This window comes from Rhinopithecus bieti, unplaced genomic scaffold, assembly GCF_001698545.2.
Source record: "Rhinopithecus bieti isolate Rb0 unplaced genomic scaffold, ASM169854v2 scaffold_42219, whole genome shotgun sequence".
Taxonomy (NCBI): domain Eukaryota; kingdom Metazoa; phylum Chordata; class Mammalia; order Primates; family Cercopithecidae; genus Rhinopithecus; species Rhinopithecus bieti.
The window spans coordinates 1501682-1520615 of record NW_016817843.1 but is presented as its reverse complement, the minus strand read 5'-3'; the positions used below and the strand labels follow the sequence as shown (position 1 = coordinate 1520615).

Below are 18934 nucleotides of genomic sequence, written 5' to 3'. Positions count from 1 at the left end.
TCTTTTGCATGAGGGCCACCCACATTAGGAGGCGAATCTGCTTTTCTCAAAGGCTGCTGATTTAAATGCTAGTCGTATCTAAACAATCGCTTCCCAGCAACATCTGGACTGGTGTTTGAGCAAATATCTGAAAACCATGTCTTAACTAAATTGACACATAAAATTAACCACCCCAGCCCTCCAGCTGGAGTCTCCCTTTGGGGCTCTGTACCCCAGGTTGCTCAGGGTACTTTGAGTTTGAACCCTGCTGGCTGCCTGTAATTCTACATTTACACTCCATGCCCCATTCCAGTCTGGTTTTTAAAACAGCCACGGGAGCGATGACAACAACAGCAGGTGCCAAGAGCCGGCACTGTGACCACACTTCACACAGGAACCCGTGACAGCCCAGGACGTGGCACCATTACAACACCCACTTGACAGGGGCGGAAGCCGCGTAAGTCTCTGAGCCACGGTGGCCTATCCAGGATTTAAAACCCAGCGTGCCTTCTCCAGCCTCTGTTGTGACAAGATGGCTGGACTCACCTTAGAGAGGGGTGCACAGAGAACCTTCGTGAGTCCTGCCTCGCTCATCCTCTCACTTCACAGCACCCCCTCGAAAGCCTTGGTGCCCACCTTTGGTCACCCTCCCAGTCACCGCTCCCCTGGTACCTTGGGATTGCTGAGGACAGAAAACAAATTGTAGACAACTTGGAATCCTTGACACTGAGAATAGGATCTGAGTGTACACTAGATGCTCATTTGAATGAAGAAACGAGTGAGTGAGTGAATGAGGAGTGAAGGAATGGCATAAGTATGAGCCAAAGACAATCTCTTGCTCATCTCACCACCCAAACCCACTTTCCCCATTTCACCTGCTTGCTACCCAGCTAACCTTTGTCCAGATGCCGCCTGCACCTGTGGACTGGGTTGTGCCTTTCACAGCCTCGGTATTATCTTCAGCAAGTCTCTGAGGCCCCCAGTGCCCAAGCCAAGCAAGGAGCTTGGGGTCCACACACATGGCGTCCAGAAGCTGCAATCCCCTCCTAAGTACGCAAGCCTGGTACATGAGCCTTCTCCTCACATCTCACAACTTGAGAGCCTCCTACCAGCAAAAATGGCAGCACATTTTGTCTATTTCCTTTTGGGATTTAACACAATATGAATGTAGAAGGGAGCTAAAGTTTAGTAGATAAAAAGCAATCAAAGAAGGCAGCAATGAAAAACTAATACATTCTGTCAGCTGCGTGGTGAGGAGTTTCCCTTTATTCTCAGGGGCGAGGAGACTAGTTGTGGGGTGTAGGCAGGGGCGTGATGCAGTCCGGCCTCTGACCTCTGTCTTTGGGAAATACAGATTTTACAAAAGCAAGTGAGGATGCAGGGAGGGGAGGTGGGACAGGACTGCCGTGGTACAGGAGAGGATAATTACCGTTGCACCATTGCCAGCCCACTCAGAAACCCTTGGGATTTTCCCCTAGAGAGAGGAGGAAAATCGGAAAACACACCCTACTTTTTATTTAGCCTTCACCACCATCCAGGTTAGTTACTTCAAGAATAAAGACTCCAAGGCCCAGGACCCTGACAACGTGCCCAGGCACACCACCGTCATTTGATCCTTCCCTTCCCGTTTGCCCACGCTGCCAGCGGGATCCAGGCCCTCTCACTGCGAACCTCCCCAAGCTATATCCACCTCGGGGCCTTAGCACTGGCTGGGTCCTCTGCCCAGGGAATCTGCCCCCAGGTCCTCTAGAGTTGAGTCCCCTAGAGGTGAATCCTCCAGAGTTGTCTTTCCATTTCAACTTAGAAGTCCTCTCCTTAGAGAGCCCCTGCCTGCTTGCTTAACCTGGAGGAGCCTCGTGGCCACCCTCCAATGCAGCACCCTGCTTAGGCAATCGTTGGCCCTCTGATACTTTTCTAATTTGTCTGGTTTTTCTCTTCCTGCTTGGTGAGCTAAGTGGCAGTGGGGACTGTGCCAGCTGCATCTTCCTCTCTCCTGTCACGTATTGAGCATTTGTTATGGACCTGGTCTTTGAATATGATTCATTTTCTTCAACTATGACCCCATGAGATGGGAATGTCTATTATCTCCACTGTTCAGAGGAAGAAACTGATTCACAAGGGGCAGGAACTTGCCCCACATCAGTCAACCAGGAAGGATCTGAGCCAAGACCGAGCCAGGCCTGGGAATCTTCACCACCTGCTATGCTGCCTCAGGCCCTGCTGTCTCCCAGAACAGCATCTTTCCTGTGCTAGCCTCTCAGGAGGTAGTTGTGGGATGAGCACATTATCTTACTAGTTAGATTCTTTTGGTCATGCAATCAGAGAAAAGGCCTAAATTGCAGGAGCACTGAAGTGATACTGACCCATTCAGGTGATACTAACATGTTTGTATGTTTTTACACTGCAGTCTGATTCTTCTCTGGACGCATTTTTTCTTCTTCTAGTACTGCAGAGACCCCTCTCTTGGAGCTCAGTGGTCCTCTCTCTGTGTTCAAATCAGCCCAGGATTCATCTGTTCTCAGCTCCCCGAGGGCAGGTAAGGTTTTCTGGGCAATGCAACCAGTTGCTGGTCTTGCTCTCTGACCCCAGCCCCTCCTTCAGAGACGGGATAAGCATGGGGAAGGGATGCTGCAGGGCTCACAGCACCCTCCCCTTCCATCTAAGGTCCAGAGGCAGCTGATCTCCAGCAGAGGGGGAAATGTCTCAGATAGTGGCCAACCAGATGGCAAAAGCAGGGCCAAGGGTGGCTGGGGACTTTCCAGTTCCCTCCCAGTCACCACCAACATCCCCCATGCCTCTGGTCTTTGATGCGAAAAACTGTCATGTCTCAATCTTAGTACGTAGGAACCCAGCCCCATGCTGAGTTCCTTGGGTCTCACTTCCCATCAAGGCTGCCTCCTTTGAGAGATTCTGGTGCCCAGAGAGGAACACGTTTTCCTACGTACAGGAGGGGAGATGGTTACTTCCTTGAGATACACATTTTACTTACTTGAGTTACAAATTGTATTTGAGACTTGTATAAATGGATGGGTTTGGGTCCAGTCAAATTATGGGTGCTTATTTTTTCTTTAACGAAAATGTGTGTCATGTCCTTATTTTAGGTTTCAGGCAGTTACTGAAGAGCATGGGAAGTCCTGGCAGGGAGTTTGAAAGGATAAAGTTCAACCCACCCCGGGAGTCTTCCCTGGAGCCCCAGGGCTGCACAAACCTTTTGCCCTATGGATCAGGGGAGAGTGGCCAGCGCAGTTAGGCCTTTGTCAATAGCTGTGCCCAAACAACGGACACTACTCCTGGCATAGCTGGCTGAGAGGCAGGCAGGTCTGAGCCAGCATATGGAGGGAGGGCTGGTACCCAAAAGGAAGGCAAGCAGTTTCAAAGGCATCTGGCTTGACCTACCCGGAATCAAGTCTAGTGCTAAATAGGATTCCCCAGGGTGAGCAGACCTGGGAGGACATCCGTTCCTGATTGAAAGACTCCAGGCTAGCCCAAGAAACCACTGAACTGGCTGGCCATGTTTGCTTTCCCAGTGGGACATGGTGTGGACCGGGCCCTTTACACTCACTGCCCAATGCCCCCAGGGGCAGAAATGACCCCAAGGGAGCAAGGGGGCTTCCATTCTCCTCTGCAGTCAGGGCTGCCCTTGACAGGACATAGATCACATTCTTGAATGTGCCAGGGAGAAGTGGAGGCTGCTAGAGAAAGCAGAAGATGCCAGGGGAACCTCCCCATCACCACCATGCCCTGATTCCACCCATTTGTCTAAACACAGGTGCCTGTGGGAGTAAGTCTCTGGGTCACTATGATGGAGGATTTGCAAAAATCACCCCAGATCTTCCTGCCTGTGCCAACACCATATGCAAGAAGACTCTGCTCTCTTCTCTCGATTTCAAAAATTGTACTTGAAATCGAAAAGGAAGTCTGTTTTCCCACCTTTCATATCTGGGCTGGACTTGTCGCTTGCTTTGGCCAACAGGATGCAGTGGAAGTCATGCTCCAGTTCCAAGGCTGGATCTCAAGAAGTCTGTGAGCTTCTGCTCAGTCTTGGTGCTCTACGACCACCATCACTACCACCACAACCACCGTGAGAAAAGCCCCAGCTAGCCTCCTGGAGGATGAGAGGCCTCATGGAGCAGAGCCTGCATGCACCAGATGAGCTGCCCTAGACCAATCAGCCCCAGCTAGCTTGGCAGCTGACCACAGACAAACGAGCAAGGCCAGTCCAGATGAGCTGAGTCTGGCCCTGACTAGCACAGCAGACCAGCTGAGCTCAACTCAAATTGCTACCCTGGCCTGCTAACTTCAGATCCAGAGTGCGCTCTTAAAATCAAAGCAGGATCACTGTCTGTTTTGTTCCCAGTGCCTGGGCCATTGTAGGCACCAAATATCTGTTTTATGAAATACCTCATTTTAGACAGAGGTATTTATTTCAGATCAATAGATCTGAATGATTCACAAGTCCCTGCTGTTACAGCTCATCTTCATGTATTAGTATTAAATTCTCTGTTTCAGGGTTAGTGAACACTCCTCGTGCTAGGACGAGGGCAGATACTCCTGTCAATCATGGTGTCCTTTCATGCCAAGCTCTAGAGTGACCGATGAGCCATCTCAGCCTGGACTCTAGGCAGTCCCAGGCAATTGATCCGAATCGGCAGCTAAATTGACACTGATGGGGTGACTTCCCAAGCCACCCTAGGCTGGGAAAGAGCAAGCTTTTATTTTCATTTTTCCACCCTTCAGTTCATTTTTTTTTCTCAGACCGAGAACTAAGTCTTAAGTCCTGTTCCAGTGCGAGGTCTTGGTTTTCTCTGGGAAGTCAGCGGGGAGGAGAGCTGGCGGGCAGTGAGTCGGAGAGAGCGCGGGTCAGCTTTCCTCCTCTCACTTCCTCCTCTGGCCTTGCTCCCAACTGTAGGATTCAGCCACTACTTTCTTGGCCACAGAGGACCCCCCACCTACAACCTGGGATCATGATGCTACTGTTGGCCGCTTCAAAGTTTCCATGTAGAAAAACTGTGATATCTACTGTAGGCAAGTGATTTGACAAGCCCAGCAATAATGAGTTAAAAATCATTTTCCTAAGGATGTGTTCAAAAAAATAAGGGAGTAAGCCAAAGAAAGAGGAAGACATGTGATCTCAAAAATGTAGACTCCAGCTAAGGATAGCAGAGAGACTCTCTCCCAAAGCCCCTGTGTAGCCGCAGGGCCACGAGCCCAGGGAGGGCAGCAGCAAGGCGGCAGCCGAATGCAGAGAGGCCTGGGGAGTCCGGGCTCCAGGGACAAGAAGCCCTGGCAGAACATTGACTGGGAAAGAGATCCTGGAAACAATTGTGCTTGTGTAGACGGCAGACTGAGGCAAAAGGGAATAAACTCTAGGAAAATTAAAAAGTTACACAAGAAAGGAAATTAATCATAGGGAACTATTTGGCTCTGTAGTGGATTATGGAACAAAGCACTCATCTGTCATTATAGGAAATCAATTGTGTAGAAATGCGGAGTGGTCCCTAGGGTATTTAGAAGTAGGTGCCTAGAGAGAGAGGCGCTGTGGACCAATTTCTTGAAAGATACAAACTACCAAAACTCACCCCAGGGAAGAAAAATTGCTAACCTAAATAGCTCTGTATCTAAGAAATTGAATTCATAGTTAAAACTTTCCAGAAGTCTCCAGGCCCACATGGTTTCATTGGTAAATTCTACCAGACATTGGTGCCAGAAGAACTGGCACCAATTCTACACCATGTCTTCCAGAAGACAGAAAATCTGCCTTATTAACAGACTAAAGAAAAACCACAGGACCATATCAAGTGAAGTAGAAAAAAAAGCACGTGAAAAAATTCAATGTCCATTCATAATAAGTATTATATCAAACTAGGACAAGAAGGAAACCTTAGCCAGACAAGCGATACCTACAAAAAACCTACAGCCAGAACCATACTTAATGTTGAAAAAACGAATCCTTTCTTCCTAAGTTCTAGAACAAGGCAAGAATGTTCGCTCTCCTGTTAAAAATTGTACTTGAAATTCTAGTCCATGTAAAAAGGCTAAATACATAAATAAATGACACATACATTAAAAAGGAAGAAATAAAACTGCTCCAATAACATAGATGACGTGACTGTCCATGTAAAAAACCCCAGGAAATGTATTTTTTTTAAATTTCCTATAAATAATGATTGAGTTCCACAAGGTCACAAGATACAAGGTCAACGCAGAAAACCCCATTGGATTTCTCCATACTGGGGATATCCACTTGGAAATGAATTTTTTAAAAAACTATTTAAAATAGCTTCAAAAATGAAATAATTAGGTATAAGTCTAACACAGCATGTTTGTGTTGAAAACTAAAAAAATATGTACTGATGAAAGAAATCAAAGAATATCTAAATAAGTAGAAAGATATATTGTGTTCACAGATTGGAAGACTCAATACATTTAAGATGCCATTTCTCCTCTAATTGATCTATAGATTTAATGCAATTCCAATAAAAATTCCAGTGGTAGTTGTTGTTGTTGTTGTTTTTGAGACAGTTTTGCTCTTGTTGCCCAGGCTGGAGTGCAATGGCACAATCTCAGCTCATGGCTCACTGCAACCTCTGCCTCCAAGGTTCAAGCAATTCTCCTGCCTCAGCCCCCCAAGTAGCTGGGACTACGGGCATGTGCCAGCACGCCTTGTTAATTATGTATTTTTAGTATAGATGGGGTTTTACCATGTTTGCCAGACTGCTCTTGGACTCCTGACCTCAGGTGGTCTGCCACCTTCCCCTCCCAAAGCACTGGGATTACAGGCATGAGCCACTGTGGCCGACCCAGTAGAATTTCTTATAGATATAGACAACTGACTCTGAAATTTTAATGAAAAGGCAAAGAAACTAGAATAGCCAAAGGAATTTTGAAAAGGGATAATAAAGTTGGAGGACTCACTTTACTCAATTTTAAGACTTACTGTAAAGCTACAGTCATCAAGATAAGTGTGTTATTGGCAGAAATTGCCCCATACATGTATGATGAACTGATTTTTGACAAAGTTGCTAAGGCAAGTTTGCGAATCAGGAGTCTTTCAACAACAAATGGTGTTGGAACAATTGGATATCCACACAAAAAAGTGGCCTTCAACATGAATCTCGCGCCTTATTTTTAAAAAGTAACTCAACATGGATTATAATAAAATGCAAAACTGTAAAATTTTAGAAGCAAATTTTCATGACCTGAGGTTAGGCCAAGAGTGCTTAGACTTGACACCCAAAACACAATCCATTAAAATAAAAAATTGATAAACTAAACTTCATTAAAATTTAAAATTTTGCTCTGCAAAAGGCACTGTTAAGACAAGCTACAAACTGAGAGAAAATATTTATAACTCACATATCCAAAAAAGCCTTGTATTTAGAATACATAAAGAGTGCTCAAAATTTATTTAAAACAATCAAGGTTCGCCTGTAATCCCAAATACTCCAGAGGCTGAGGCAGGAGGGTCACTTGAGCTATGTTGCTGGCCTGGGCAACATAGCAAGACCTCGTCTCAAAAAATAAAAAGAAAGAAAAAGAAACAAACAATCCATTTTTTAAATGGGCAGAAGGCTTGAACAGATGTTTTGCCCAATAGACTATTTGGCAAATAAGCACATGAAGAGATGTTCAACATCATTAGTCATTAGGGCAATGAAAATTAAAACCACAATGAGATACTGTTACATAGTTACTAGAATGACTTGGAGAAAAACAAATCAATCTGAGAACTCTAAGTGCTGGCAAGGATGCAGTGTAGTGAGGTCTTTCATAAATGTAAAGTAGTAAAACTAATACGGAATGTAGTTGGGCAGTTTCTTACAAAGTTAAACACATATTTACCATATGACCCAGCAATCCCCCTCCCAGGTATTTACCCATAAGAAATGAAAATACATTCACATGAAAAGCATATGTGAATGCTTATACCAGCTGTATTCACAATTGCCCAAACCTGGAATGACAGCACGGGTGGCTGTTGTTCAGTGGGTGAACTGATAAACAAACAAGAGTACACCCACACCATGGAGCCCCACTCAGCAATAAAAAGGAGCCTGGCCAGGCGCAGTGGCTCATGCCTGTAATCCCAGCACTTGGGGAGGCCAAGGCAGGTGGATCACCTGAGGTCAGGAGTTTGAGACCAGCCTGACCAACACAGTGAAACCCTGTCTCTAGTAAAAAATACAAAAATTAGCCGGGCGTAGTGGTGAGCGCCTGTAATCTCAGCTACTTGGGAGGCTAAGGCAGGGGAATCACTTGAACCCAGTAGGCGGAGGTGGTAGTGAGCCAAGATCACGCCACTGCCCTCCAGCCTGGGTGACAGAGCAAGACTCCGTCTCAGAAAAACAAAACTAAAACAAAAAACAAAAAAATGAAAAACGAAAACAAAAGAAAACTAAAACTAAAAGGAGCCTATGGCTTGGGTGATTCTTAGATGCATTATACGAAGTTAACCCTTTTCTCATTTAGGAAAAAAAAAGTGCCCCTGACTGCCAGTGCTCATTTAATTTTACAGAAACATGCTCTTTGAGGCTGAAGCAAATCTGAATGGTTTTCAATGTGAAAATTAAATATAAAAACTGTTCTTGTAGTTATTTCTAAGTAGGACTAACATCAGCATTGTCTGAATCATCAGAATCATCTATTTTGGAAAAATCAGATGCATCAATTGAATCTTTGGCCAACAACTGTTCCAAAGCAATGTTAATATCACGCGTAGGAGTGCTATGTTTTCTAGGATTTGACATTTTCAGTGATCAAGAATTACTACATTTTGTAAATGGAAATACCACTACTAAGAACAGAATTCTATAAATAGAACAATGTCTGTTTTTTCCAAAGTTGATATACCAGAGCAATGTGAAAATACGAAAAGCGAGATATTTTGTGACAAAGTTATTTCGGGGTAAATGCTGCAGCCACAAGCACTGCCCAACGCATATTCTCAGGGCAAATGAGATTAAAGAAACTAAACTCAAAAGGCCATGTACTCTTTTCCATTTATATGACATTGTGGAGGCCGGGTGCGGTGACTCACACCTATAATCCCAGCATTTTACAAGGCTGAGATGGGAGGATTGCTTGAGCCCAGGAGTTCGAGACCAGCCTAGGCAAGATGGCAAAACCCTGTCTCTAAAACAAAATAAAATAAAAAGTTGTATGACATGATGGAGAAGACAAACTTGTAATGATAAAGAATAGATAAGGGCTGCCAGGGCTGGGGTGGGTAGAGGGTGCGACTTCAAAGAGCAGCATGATGTAGTTTTGGGGGCAGTAGAACTGTTCTGTATCATGATTGTGGTGGTGGCTGCCATACATAGAATATAGTTCCATGGTTAAAATCATGAAATTACACATGAACAACATTTATTTTTACTTAATTATAAAAAGCAATGTATCAAATGGGAGGAGGCAACTAAAAGAATGAACCTCTCATGGTGGAATTTGGAGACCTGTGACATCTGATCACAGGGAGAGGATCGGGGAGGGAAGCCTGCGGAAACACCATAGCAGCTCCCCAAACAGATGAGGAGGTGGCTGGCAGCCTGCACCCATTGCCCGCCCAGAGCTACTGTGGGCTGAGGGTGAGGTGAGATGATGGTTAGATATTTGTTCTGGTCTCCCCAACAAGGTGTTTCTCTTCCAGTGGGAAGGCCACAGGGTGGGCACAGTGTCCAGAAAAGGGCTCCCATTCTCTGCACACCCCATACTTCTCCACCTCCCGTCCTTCCCCATGACCACCTGCTCTTCATCAGCCAGTGACAAAACCCTGCAAAGTGACTTGGGACAGATGTGCTGACAAGAGGGACACAGTGGATAGCCACAGAGGAGAGCAGGAGAGAGATGAGACTCCATCCCCACAGGAGCGCTGCTCTGGACCCTGCAGCACATGGCCTCCCCTCCCCGTAACACACACACAGTCACACAGACATAATCACGGGCACCAATACACAAAGACATGTGCATACCCAACCACACACACTGTACAGATAGGCACACACACATACACTTACCATCACACATACAGTCACTCACACAGACACATGCACACACAAACACAGGTACCAATGCAAAAAGGTGTGTACACACAACTACACAGAGGCACACCCATCCACTGACACACACACACACACACGCTCATATTACCCTTGAGCTGTCTCCTAATACACAAAGCAAGCACATATGCCAGCAAACAGGAACCCCAAACAGGGTTGTGGCCTGCCCCCATGAGGAGCACCGCAGCCTCCTTCTAGAGCTCCTTGGAGTTGCTGTGTCAATGGGCCTCGGTCGAGGAAGCCTGTCCTCAGTGCCTCCCACCTGACCCCTCCCATCTCCTCCATGGCAAGATATGATCCTGTGGGCACAGTTCATTCTCCAAACTTGCAGAGTCTCCACCAGCCAATGGCTCTTACTGGTGGGTTCAGGAGTCTCAGGGCTCACGCTACTTTTAGGCCAGGTGTTTCCCCACCCGTGGAGACCTATAGTGGGAATACAGACAATAAACTTGAAACCTACCAAAAGATAGCATTACAAATGATGATGGGTACTATGCCAGAGCCCTTCAGGGAGCCCAGACAGAAAATCCAGGGGCAGAGAGAGGACTTGTTTAGAGTAGAGAGAAGTCTGGAAGGTCTCTGCAGAGGATTGCTTATTTGAGCAGAGACCAAATAATGGAAGGACTCAGGTAATGCTTGTTCCAGCATGCACCAGGCCCTGGGGCCTCCTTTGTAATTCATCCTTTAAGCTTGCCTGGACAGGGGTGAGGGTGGAGAAGGGGAGACCCCTGGCCACATAGGACTGTGGGTGAAAGAGAGTCTCACTAGAATTTTTAAATGAACATCTGTGGGCAATCTGTTTTGTTCCCTTTCCCCTCACAAAGCACCTAAGACAGGTGTTTTGCAGCTAAAGACAGTAAGGTTTAGAGGATAAGAAACCTGAGAAAGCCTGGATGTAGCGGGACAGGGACTGGACCCAGAAACTCCAGGTACAGAGTCCGAGTGAGCTCACTTTGCCTCTGCAGCAGCTGCAAACATGTGACAAGTGCTTCGGTCTCACCTGGTTTCTGGGTAACCTCGGGAGACAGGTGCTTGCCTCATTCCCTAAGCAGGAAAGGTCACACAATGGCAGGGTCTGGTTCTCAAGCATCTCATCACACATCCTGTCCACGCTGCCTCCTTGGAGCCTAGGCTGGGGAGCTGGCTTAGGGATGTAACCACCTGTGCTCCCGGCATTGGGCTCAAGGTCTGAGGTGGGATTTTATTTTGTTCTGTAACCTGTAAACTTGGTAGGAGATCCCATTGCTCTGTTGGGTGGGTCTAGCGTGGCCCCAAACCGGGTCTCTGCTGCCCGGTCACTGAGTATCTCCCTGTGATGCCGCCTCACCACCTTCTGCACTAACATCACCACATCTCCTCTGAGCCAAATTCTGCTGCCTGGAATCCCTTCCTGCACCCCAGGGGCTTCTAGGTGGCCACAGGCATGCCCGCCTGGCCCGGGAAGTCAGTCTCCGGCCAGGGAGTATGGACACGTGTCTGCAGGCAAGGAAGAAATCTTGGAGTCCCACAAGAGAGACTGGGTTTATTCCGCTCATTTCTGGTTGTGTGACCTTGAATACATCCCATCCTCCCTGGGCCTCAGTTTCATTTATCTGCAAAATGGGGGTAACAGTCCCCACCTCACAGGGTTGCTCCGGGAATGAAGTGCCTGGAAGATACCCCGCAGGGGGCCTGAGACGCACCAGGCACTCGGGAAGTGTGCGCAGGCTCTCCACTACCCACTGCTGTTGGCATTGTGCGGGTAGGGGATTGGCAGTCCATGCCAGGCCCCTCACCCTGGCTTGCCAGGGCTACTCTGCTGGATGAGGGTTCTGGACTCGGCAATTCAAGTTCTCGCCTTAATTTTAAAAATCAGTTGCTAATGGTTAATATAAAAGCGAATCTGGTCAAGTATTAAATAAATAAATCCGGTGGGATTCGAACAAATGCCAATGGCAAGAAGAGAAAAATTAAACAGCAAGCCGCCTGTATATGTGTTTAAGAAGATGTAGTCCCACATCCAAGGCCTCGCCGGCTCAGGAAGGGACTGCTTCAGAAACCTCCCGGGCCACCTCTGCCTCGGAAATGCCACAAACTGCTAAGAAGGTCCTGTGAGTGTTCTAATATTTCGGTTGGAAATTTAAATGTCGGAGTTTGGAGGGTGGGGACATTTTCTAAGCTAATTGGGTGATCCAGAGCTCTCATGGAAACCCAGGAAAGACCAATGTCTCACAAATCCCTGAGAAATCTTCCTCCTCCCGGCGGTTCTCACGCGGAGCCCTCTCACCCAATGGACCGACGCTTTCGCACCCTAGCCGCGTCCTCCCAGGCGCCCTGCCCACGATGCATCTGAGATGACAGATGGGGGACCCTGCACCTCTCTCTGGAAACTGAACCCCAGCCCAGGCATCGCTCCAAGCTCTCAACTCAGGCATCCGAGTGGAAAGTGGCAAGCCCAGGTCCCCCAGCCTTAGTGCTGCCTCCCCTGCGCGCGGGACAGGGGAGGGAGGCGGGAGGGACACTGACCTGGGAAGCCCGCGGCTCGGGGCAGGCGAGGATCAGGAGCAGAAGGAAGAGCGCGCGCGGAGAGCTGGGCACCATCTTGCCAATCGGAATCTTGCTGCTTGGGAGGGGGAAATAACTTTGTCTGCCTCCCCTGCCGAGTTCGTCCCAGCGATGCGGCAGCCGCCCCTGCAGGGTGCGGGGCGCCGCGCGGTCCCGGGGCGGCTGGGGCAGGGAAGGAGGCAGGAGGCCCCCGAGCGCAATGCGTCCCGCGGGGATCGGCGCCGCCCGGCCTTTGCTCAGGTCCAGGTGCGCCGTGCACCGGACCCTGGAGCAGCGCGCCACGAGCGTCCGCAGCTGCCCGCACGAGACAGTCCGGGCGAGGCGGGGAGGCGCCAGCCCCTTGGCTAAGGCCGAGGGAGGAGGGGCTGCCCGGCCAGGAATGCGCCTGGGAGCGCGCCCAACCCGCGCGGCTCCCCGAGGAGGCCGGGCGCGACGCCGAGGACGAGCGCGGGCATCCTCAGGGCCTGGCAGGGATGGGCGGCCCGTGCCCCGCACATGTGCGGGTGACTGGAAGCCCACCCTGGGCAGGTTCACTCCTGACTGTCCCATTTCCCAACCAAGTAGACTGAGGCTCAGTCACCAAGGACAAGTGGCCGAACAGAAACCCAAACCCAGGTCTGTTCTACTTCAGAGCCCACGCGACACCCTCCTCCCGACAGTCCTAGAAGGGGACCAGGAGATGGGCTTCATAAGCTTGACACGGGGTGGACTGAGTTCTCCATCCAAATAAACTAGTGTCCCTTTAAATAATGCAACGGAGGTGTGAGAACAGGCACGCACAGTGAGTAGATAGACACAGTGATACAGTGAGTGGATCTACAGCCCTTCTGATTCACTGTCCTCCTTGCTCAAGGGAAGGAGAAACTCAGTTTAAATCGGAGGTCAGGTTCTAGAACATTGCATGCCTTGCTAAAGTCGAATCAGGAAGTGCCAGGCCGGCATGAGCTGTCTGAAGTCCCCTGCCATCAGGGCTGTGGTACAACCAGATGCTTCAGACCTGAGCTCCCGGAAGGCATGATTGACATTCTTTCTGGAAGGTTTTCTGAAGGCAGTTGCTGCAGATGTCCTGGGACACACAAGTCTGGTCAAGCCCCAGACCCCTTTTTCCTCTTCCACATTTCACTTCGTTGAGCCCACTCAGAGCTCAAGGAATGGAGAGCCCGGAAGACTGCGACCGCAGAGCAGGAGCTGTTCCCAGTGGCGGCCAGAAAGGAAAGTTGGAATCCTGGCTTAGTCCCTTCAAACTGCTATAGCAAAATACCATCAACTGAGTGGCTTATAAACAATAGAAGGTATTTCTCACAGTTCTGGAGGCTGGGAGGTCCAAGATCAAGGTGCCAACAGATTAAGTGTTTGTCGAGGGCCGGAGTTCTGGTTCCCATGTCCTCAGAGGGGCAAGGCAGCTCTCTGGGGCCCCTTTTCTGAGGGCACTAATCCTATTTGTGAGCACTCTGCACTCATGACCTAGTCACCTCCCAAATGTCCCACCTCCTAATACCATCATCTGGGGAATGAGGTTTCCAACATATAAATTTAGGGGAGACACTAACATTCAGAACCTAGCCAGTGCCCCAAAAAGCAGGGGATATGGTTCAGGCTGGCCTCCTGGTCACTGGTTATGCAGGAAATCCTACAGTACTGCTCCCCCAACTTCCCCATGCAAAGGAAGTGGAACGGGACCCATCTAACCCTTTTTTTTTCCTTGAGACAGAGTCTTGCTCTGTTGCCCAGGCTGGAGTGCAGTGGCCTGATCTCAGCTCACTGTAGCCTTGCCTCCCTGGTTCAAGTGATTCTCCTGCCTCAGCCTCCCAAGTAGCTGGGGCTACAGGCATGCACCACCATGCCTGGCTAATTTTTGTATTTTTAGTAGAGACAGGTTTTCACCATGTTGGCCAGGCTTGTCTTGAACTCCTGACCTCAAATGACCCACCCGCCTCAGCCTCCCAAAGTGCTGGGATTATAGGTGTGAGCCACTGCAGCTGGTAAGGGATCCACATAATCTTATTTTGCATTCCTGGTTGAACATCCTGAAGAGAGACATGGTCATACCCCTGCTTCTCCCTGTCCAGGTGGAGAGGATGGGACAGCATGACCTGATCCAGGGCAGCCTGTTGAGATTGTGGTTTTCTGCCTCGATCTCTCATGTGTTTGCTGTCTATACCAAAAGCCAGTACCCTGCTCCCTCTCTGTCTCTCTGTTTTCTGCCCTATACTTGAAAAGTTTCCTCCTGGTCAGTGTGGCTGCATTTATTAATATTTTGTGTCCTGTCCCACCTTGTGTTTACATGACCTTCTCTGGAAGGCCAGCTCTTCTGGCTCTCAGCCTTGTTCTGGCTGTGCACTGCGAACCAGACATTGGGCAGATGCAAGCAAGCCTTCTTTTCTCTTCTCCTGCCCTCTCTATGAAGTCATAAAGCTGGAAGAGATTCTTGATTTCACAGATGAAGAAGCTGAATTGGGGCATGGTTGACTGACTTGCCCAAGGAATGCAAACTCTGGTCTCAAGATCCCCCCTCCTAGAGCAGTGCTGTTTCTAGGACAGACTACCTTTGACTTTATCCCACCTTTCATTTTAGGGCTACTATGTTACTTATATTAAATATATGATCACAGGATTTCAGGAATTTTATTTACAGAAATAGGGGGGTTTTCTGTTTGTTTTTTCATGTTTTTTGTTTTCTTGGGCTTTTGCTTTTGTTTTATTTTCAAATATTTCTAAGTTTCAACAGGATTTCTTTTTCCTATGTAATACTTTCTGTTTGTTAACCTTGCCCTATGGCTGCCTTCCCTCTAGTGTTCTGGCATCTGGTCTGAATGAACCTTCTAAGTTCTGACTGCCCCAGCAGCACTGTCCGGTCTCTGTCTTTGTCCTCAGCTGCCCTGGATCTGCAGTAATCATGGCAGAGCCTATCAAGTCCAGAACCTACCAAGGCTGTCTGCAAGCAGATAACCCATGAAATTCAGCTGGGTGCTCTACCTTTAAGCCCCCAACCCTCACTTAATACAATGGGCTTATCAGTCTTTTTTTTTTTTTTTTTTTTTTTTTTTTTTTTTTTGAGACAGTCTCACTCTGTTGCCCAGGCTGGAGTGCAGTGGTGCGATCTCAGCTCACTGTAACCTCTGCTGCCTCACAGGGGCAAGCAATTCTCCTGCCTCAGCCTCCCGAGTAGCTGGGATTACAGGCACCTGCCACCACGCCCAGACGATTTCTGTATTTTTAGTAGAGACAGGGTTTCACCATCTTGGTCAGGCTGGTCTTGAACTCCTGACCTCATGATACACCCACCTCGGCCTCACAAAGTGCTGGGATTACAGGCGTGAGCCACCATGCCCGGCCGTTATCAGCTATTTAATTCCTCTATTTCCCCTCTATTTAGTTTTCAAGAGAATATTCTTGAGTGTTGGGGGATTGGTTTGGTGGGGGTCAACACGTCTACAGAAAGTATTTTAAAAGTCTTTTGGTAAGATCAGTTGCCATCCCCTGGGATCCATGCTCTGATACATTCATGTTCTCTATGCAACATGGGCATGCAACACAAAATGGGAAGATTTGTTGTAGAAATCTGTGTTTAAGACCCCAGCAGAGGCCAGGTGAGGTGGTTCATGCCTATAATCACAGCACTTTGGGAGGCCGAGGCAGGTGGATCACTTGAGGTCAGGAGTTCGAGACCAGCCTGGCCAACATGGTGAAACGCTGTCTCTACTAAAAGTACAAAATTAGCCGGCTGTGGTAGCAGGCACCTGTAATCCCGGTTACCTGGCAGGCTGAGGCAAGAGAATCACTTGAACATAGGAGGCGGAGGTTGCAGTGAGCTAAGATTGTGCCACTGCACTATGGCCTGGGCAACAGAGTGAGACTCCATCTCAAAAAAAAAAAAACCAGCAGAAGCAAGATTCAGTCTGAAATCATCCTTCCAGAGCTGTCCTGGGGGCTCCTCTGGGTCCCCCATGGTGCACCATACCATGTTGCACACCATTTTGGGTTCATGGACTTATTGATTCGGCTATGGCTGAGTCTTACTGTCAGCTCATTTGCAGCTGCTTCTCTCCCTTTTCATCCTTTACCCCACATTTCTCTGTGGTTCTAAATATCATCAACCCCCACAAAGCACCTACAGAGGTCCCAGGAACAAAGCCCAGCATGTTAGCCTGACAGGATAATAGGGTAGAAACAGTGTAGGGAGAATGGTCTAGCAGGGGTGCAGTGACTTCATCCAATTCATTCATTACAAAAATATCTATCAAGTGCCAACTCTGGGCATGGCCCTGTGCCAGGCACTACATTACCACATTATATCTAGAGCTTTAGTCAGCAGAACTGTGCAGTCCTGTGCTGAATGCTGAAGAGACTGTCTACTTATGTATGATATCAGGACTGCTAGTAGAAACCGTTCCCCCCAGAAAACCGTTTCCAATTTTACAAGATGAAAACCTGTGGAAAAGCAGATTTCATTGTGCTGTGATTAAAGACCAAACACCAGTTAACATCTGCCAAAAGAAGCAAAACATTGAACATCCACGAATGCCATTCCACATGCCTTTGGAAGCAGCAGAGTGGTGGATGCAGTCAGGCACACACAGCCTTTGAAATCAGACATGCCTGAGCCAAATCTTACCCCCTTCTTGCTGCCAGTTTGAACTTGTAACTCTCTTAATCTTTACAGGCCTCAGTTTCTTGATTTGTATATGAGAATACAAGTATTTATCAAAGACATTATGAGATTTCAAAATAATAAAGTGCCTAACACAATGCTGAGCATAAAGTAAGTGCTCAGTTAAAGGGACATTGCTTATACTGATGGTACCTCATACAGGGACAACATAAGAAGGAAACAAACATGTCTTGAGCACCTACTGTAAACCAGTCACAAATGCTCTCATTTGTTCTCATGACAACCCAGTGAAATGGGTCCCATTTTTAATCCCATTTGTTCTTTTCTCTTTCCTAAGTGTCTCGGCTGGGTTGAGAAATAAAGGGAAAGAGCACAAGAGAGAGAAATTTAAAACTGGGTGTCCAGGGGAGACATCACATGTTGGCAGGATCCATNAGCCAAATCTTACCCCTTCTTGCTGCCAGTTTGAACTTGTAACTCTCTTAATCTTTACAGGCCTCAGTTTCTTGATTTGTATATGAGAATACAAGTATTTATCAAAGACATTATGAGATTTCAAAATAATAAAGTGCCTAACACAATGCTGAGCATAAAGTAAGTGCTCAGTTAAAGGGACATTGCTTATACTGATGGTACCTCATACAGGGACAACATAAGAAGGAAACAAACATGTCTTGAGCACCTACTGTAAACCAGTCACAAATGCTCTCATTTGTTCTCATGACAACCCAGTGAAATGGGTCCCATTTTAATCCCATTTGTTCTTTTCTCTTTCCTAAGTGTCTCGGCTGGGTTGAGAAATAAAGGGAAAGAGCACAAGAGAGAGAAATTTAAAACTGGGTGTCCAGGGGAGACATCACATGTTGGCAGGATCCATGATGTTCCCTGAGCCGTAAAACCAGCAAGTTTTTATTAGCAATTTTCAAAAGGGGAGGGAGTGCACGAATAGGGTGTGGGTCACAGAGATCACATACTGCACAAGGTAATAAAATATCACAAGGCAAACGGAGGCAGGGCGAGATCACAGAACCACCAGATGAGGCAAAATTAAAATTGCTAATGAAGTTTCGGGATGCATTGTCATTGATAACATCTTATCCGGAGACAGGGTTTGAGAGCAGATAACCTGTCTGACCAAAATTTATTAGGCGGGAATTTCCTCGTCCTAACAAGCCTCGGAGCGCTACAGGAGACCGGGGCTTATTTCATCCCTTCGGCTTCGACCATAAAAGATGGCACGCCTTGAGAGGGCTGTTCACAGACCCACCCTCAGGGCGCATTCTCTTTCTCAGGGATGTTCCTTGCTGAGAAAAAGAATTCAGTGATATTTCTCCCATTTGCTTTTGAAAGAGGAGAAATATGGCTCTGTTCCATCTGGCTCACCAGCAGCCAGTTCAAAGTTACTTCTCATTCCCTGATCATCGCTGTTATCCTGTTCTTTTTTTAAGATGCCCAGATTTTCACAATTGCTTCAAAGAGAATAAAATACCTAGGAATCCAACTTACAAGGGATGCAAAGGACCTCTTCAAGGAGAACTACAAACCACTGCTCAGTGAAATAAGAGAGGACACAAACAAATGGAAGAACATACCATGCTCATGGATAGGAAGAATCAATATTGTGATAATGGCCATACTGCCCAAGGTAATCTACAGATTCAATGCCATCCCCATTAAGCTACCAATGACTTTCTTCACAGAATTGGGAAAAACTGCTTTAAAGTTCATATGGAACCAAAAAAGA

General features: G+C 47.6%; 1 protein-coding gene across 2 annotated transcripts in view; it reads right to left on the bottom strand.

Annotated features, from left to right (window-relative positions):
* FBLN7 (fibulin 7) overlaps window positions 1–12879 on the bottom strand; it is a 48259-nt gene extending 35380 nt beyond the window's left edge. For both annotated transcript variants that reach the window (XM_017856221.1, XM_017856222.1), the window contains exon 1: window positions 12540–12879. In XM_017856221.1, coding sequence (XP_017711710.1) covers window positions 12540–12614 — 75 coding nt within the window. In that variant the 5' untranslated portion in view covers window positions 12615–12879. The remainder of the gene's footprint in view (window positions 1–12539) is intronic.
* Between the last annotated feature and the right edge of the window lie 6055 nt (window positions 12880–18934).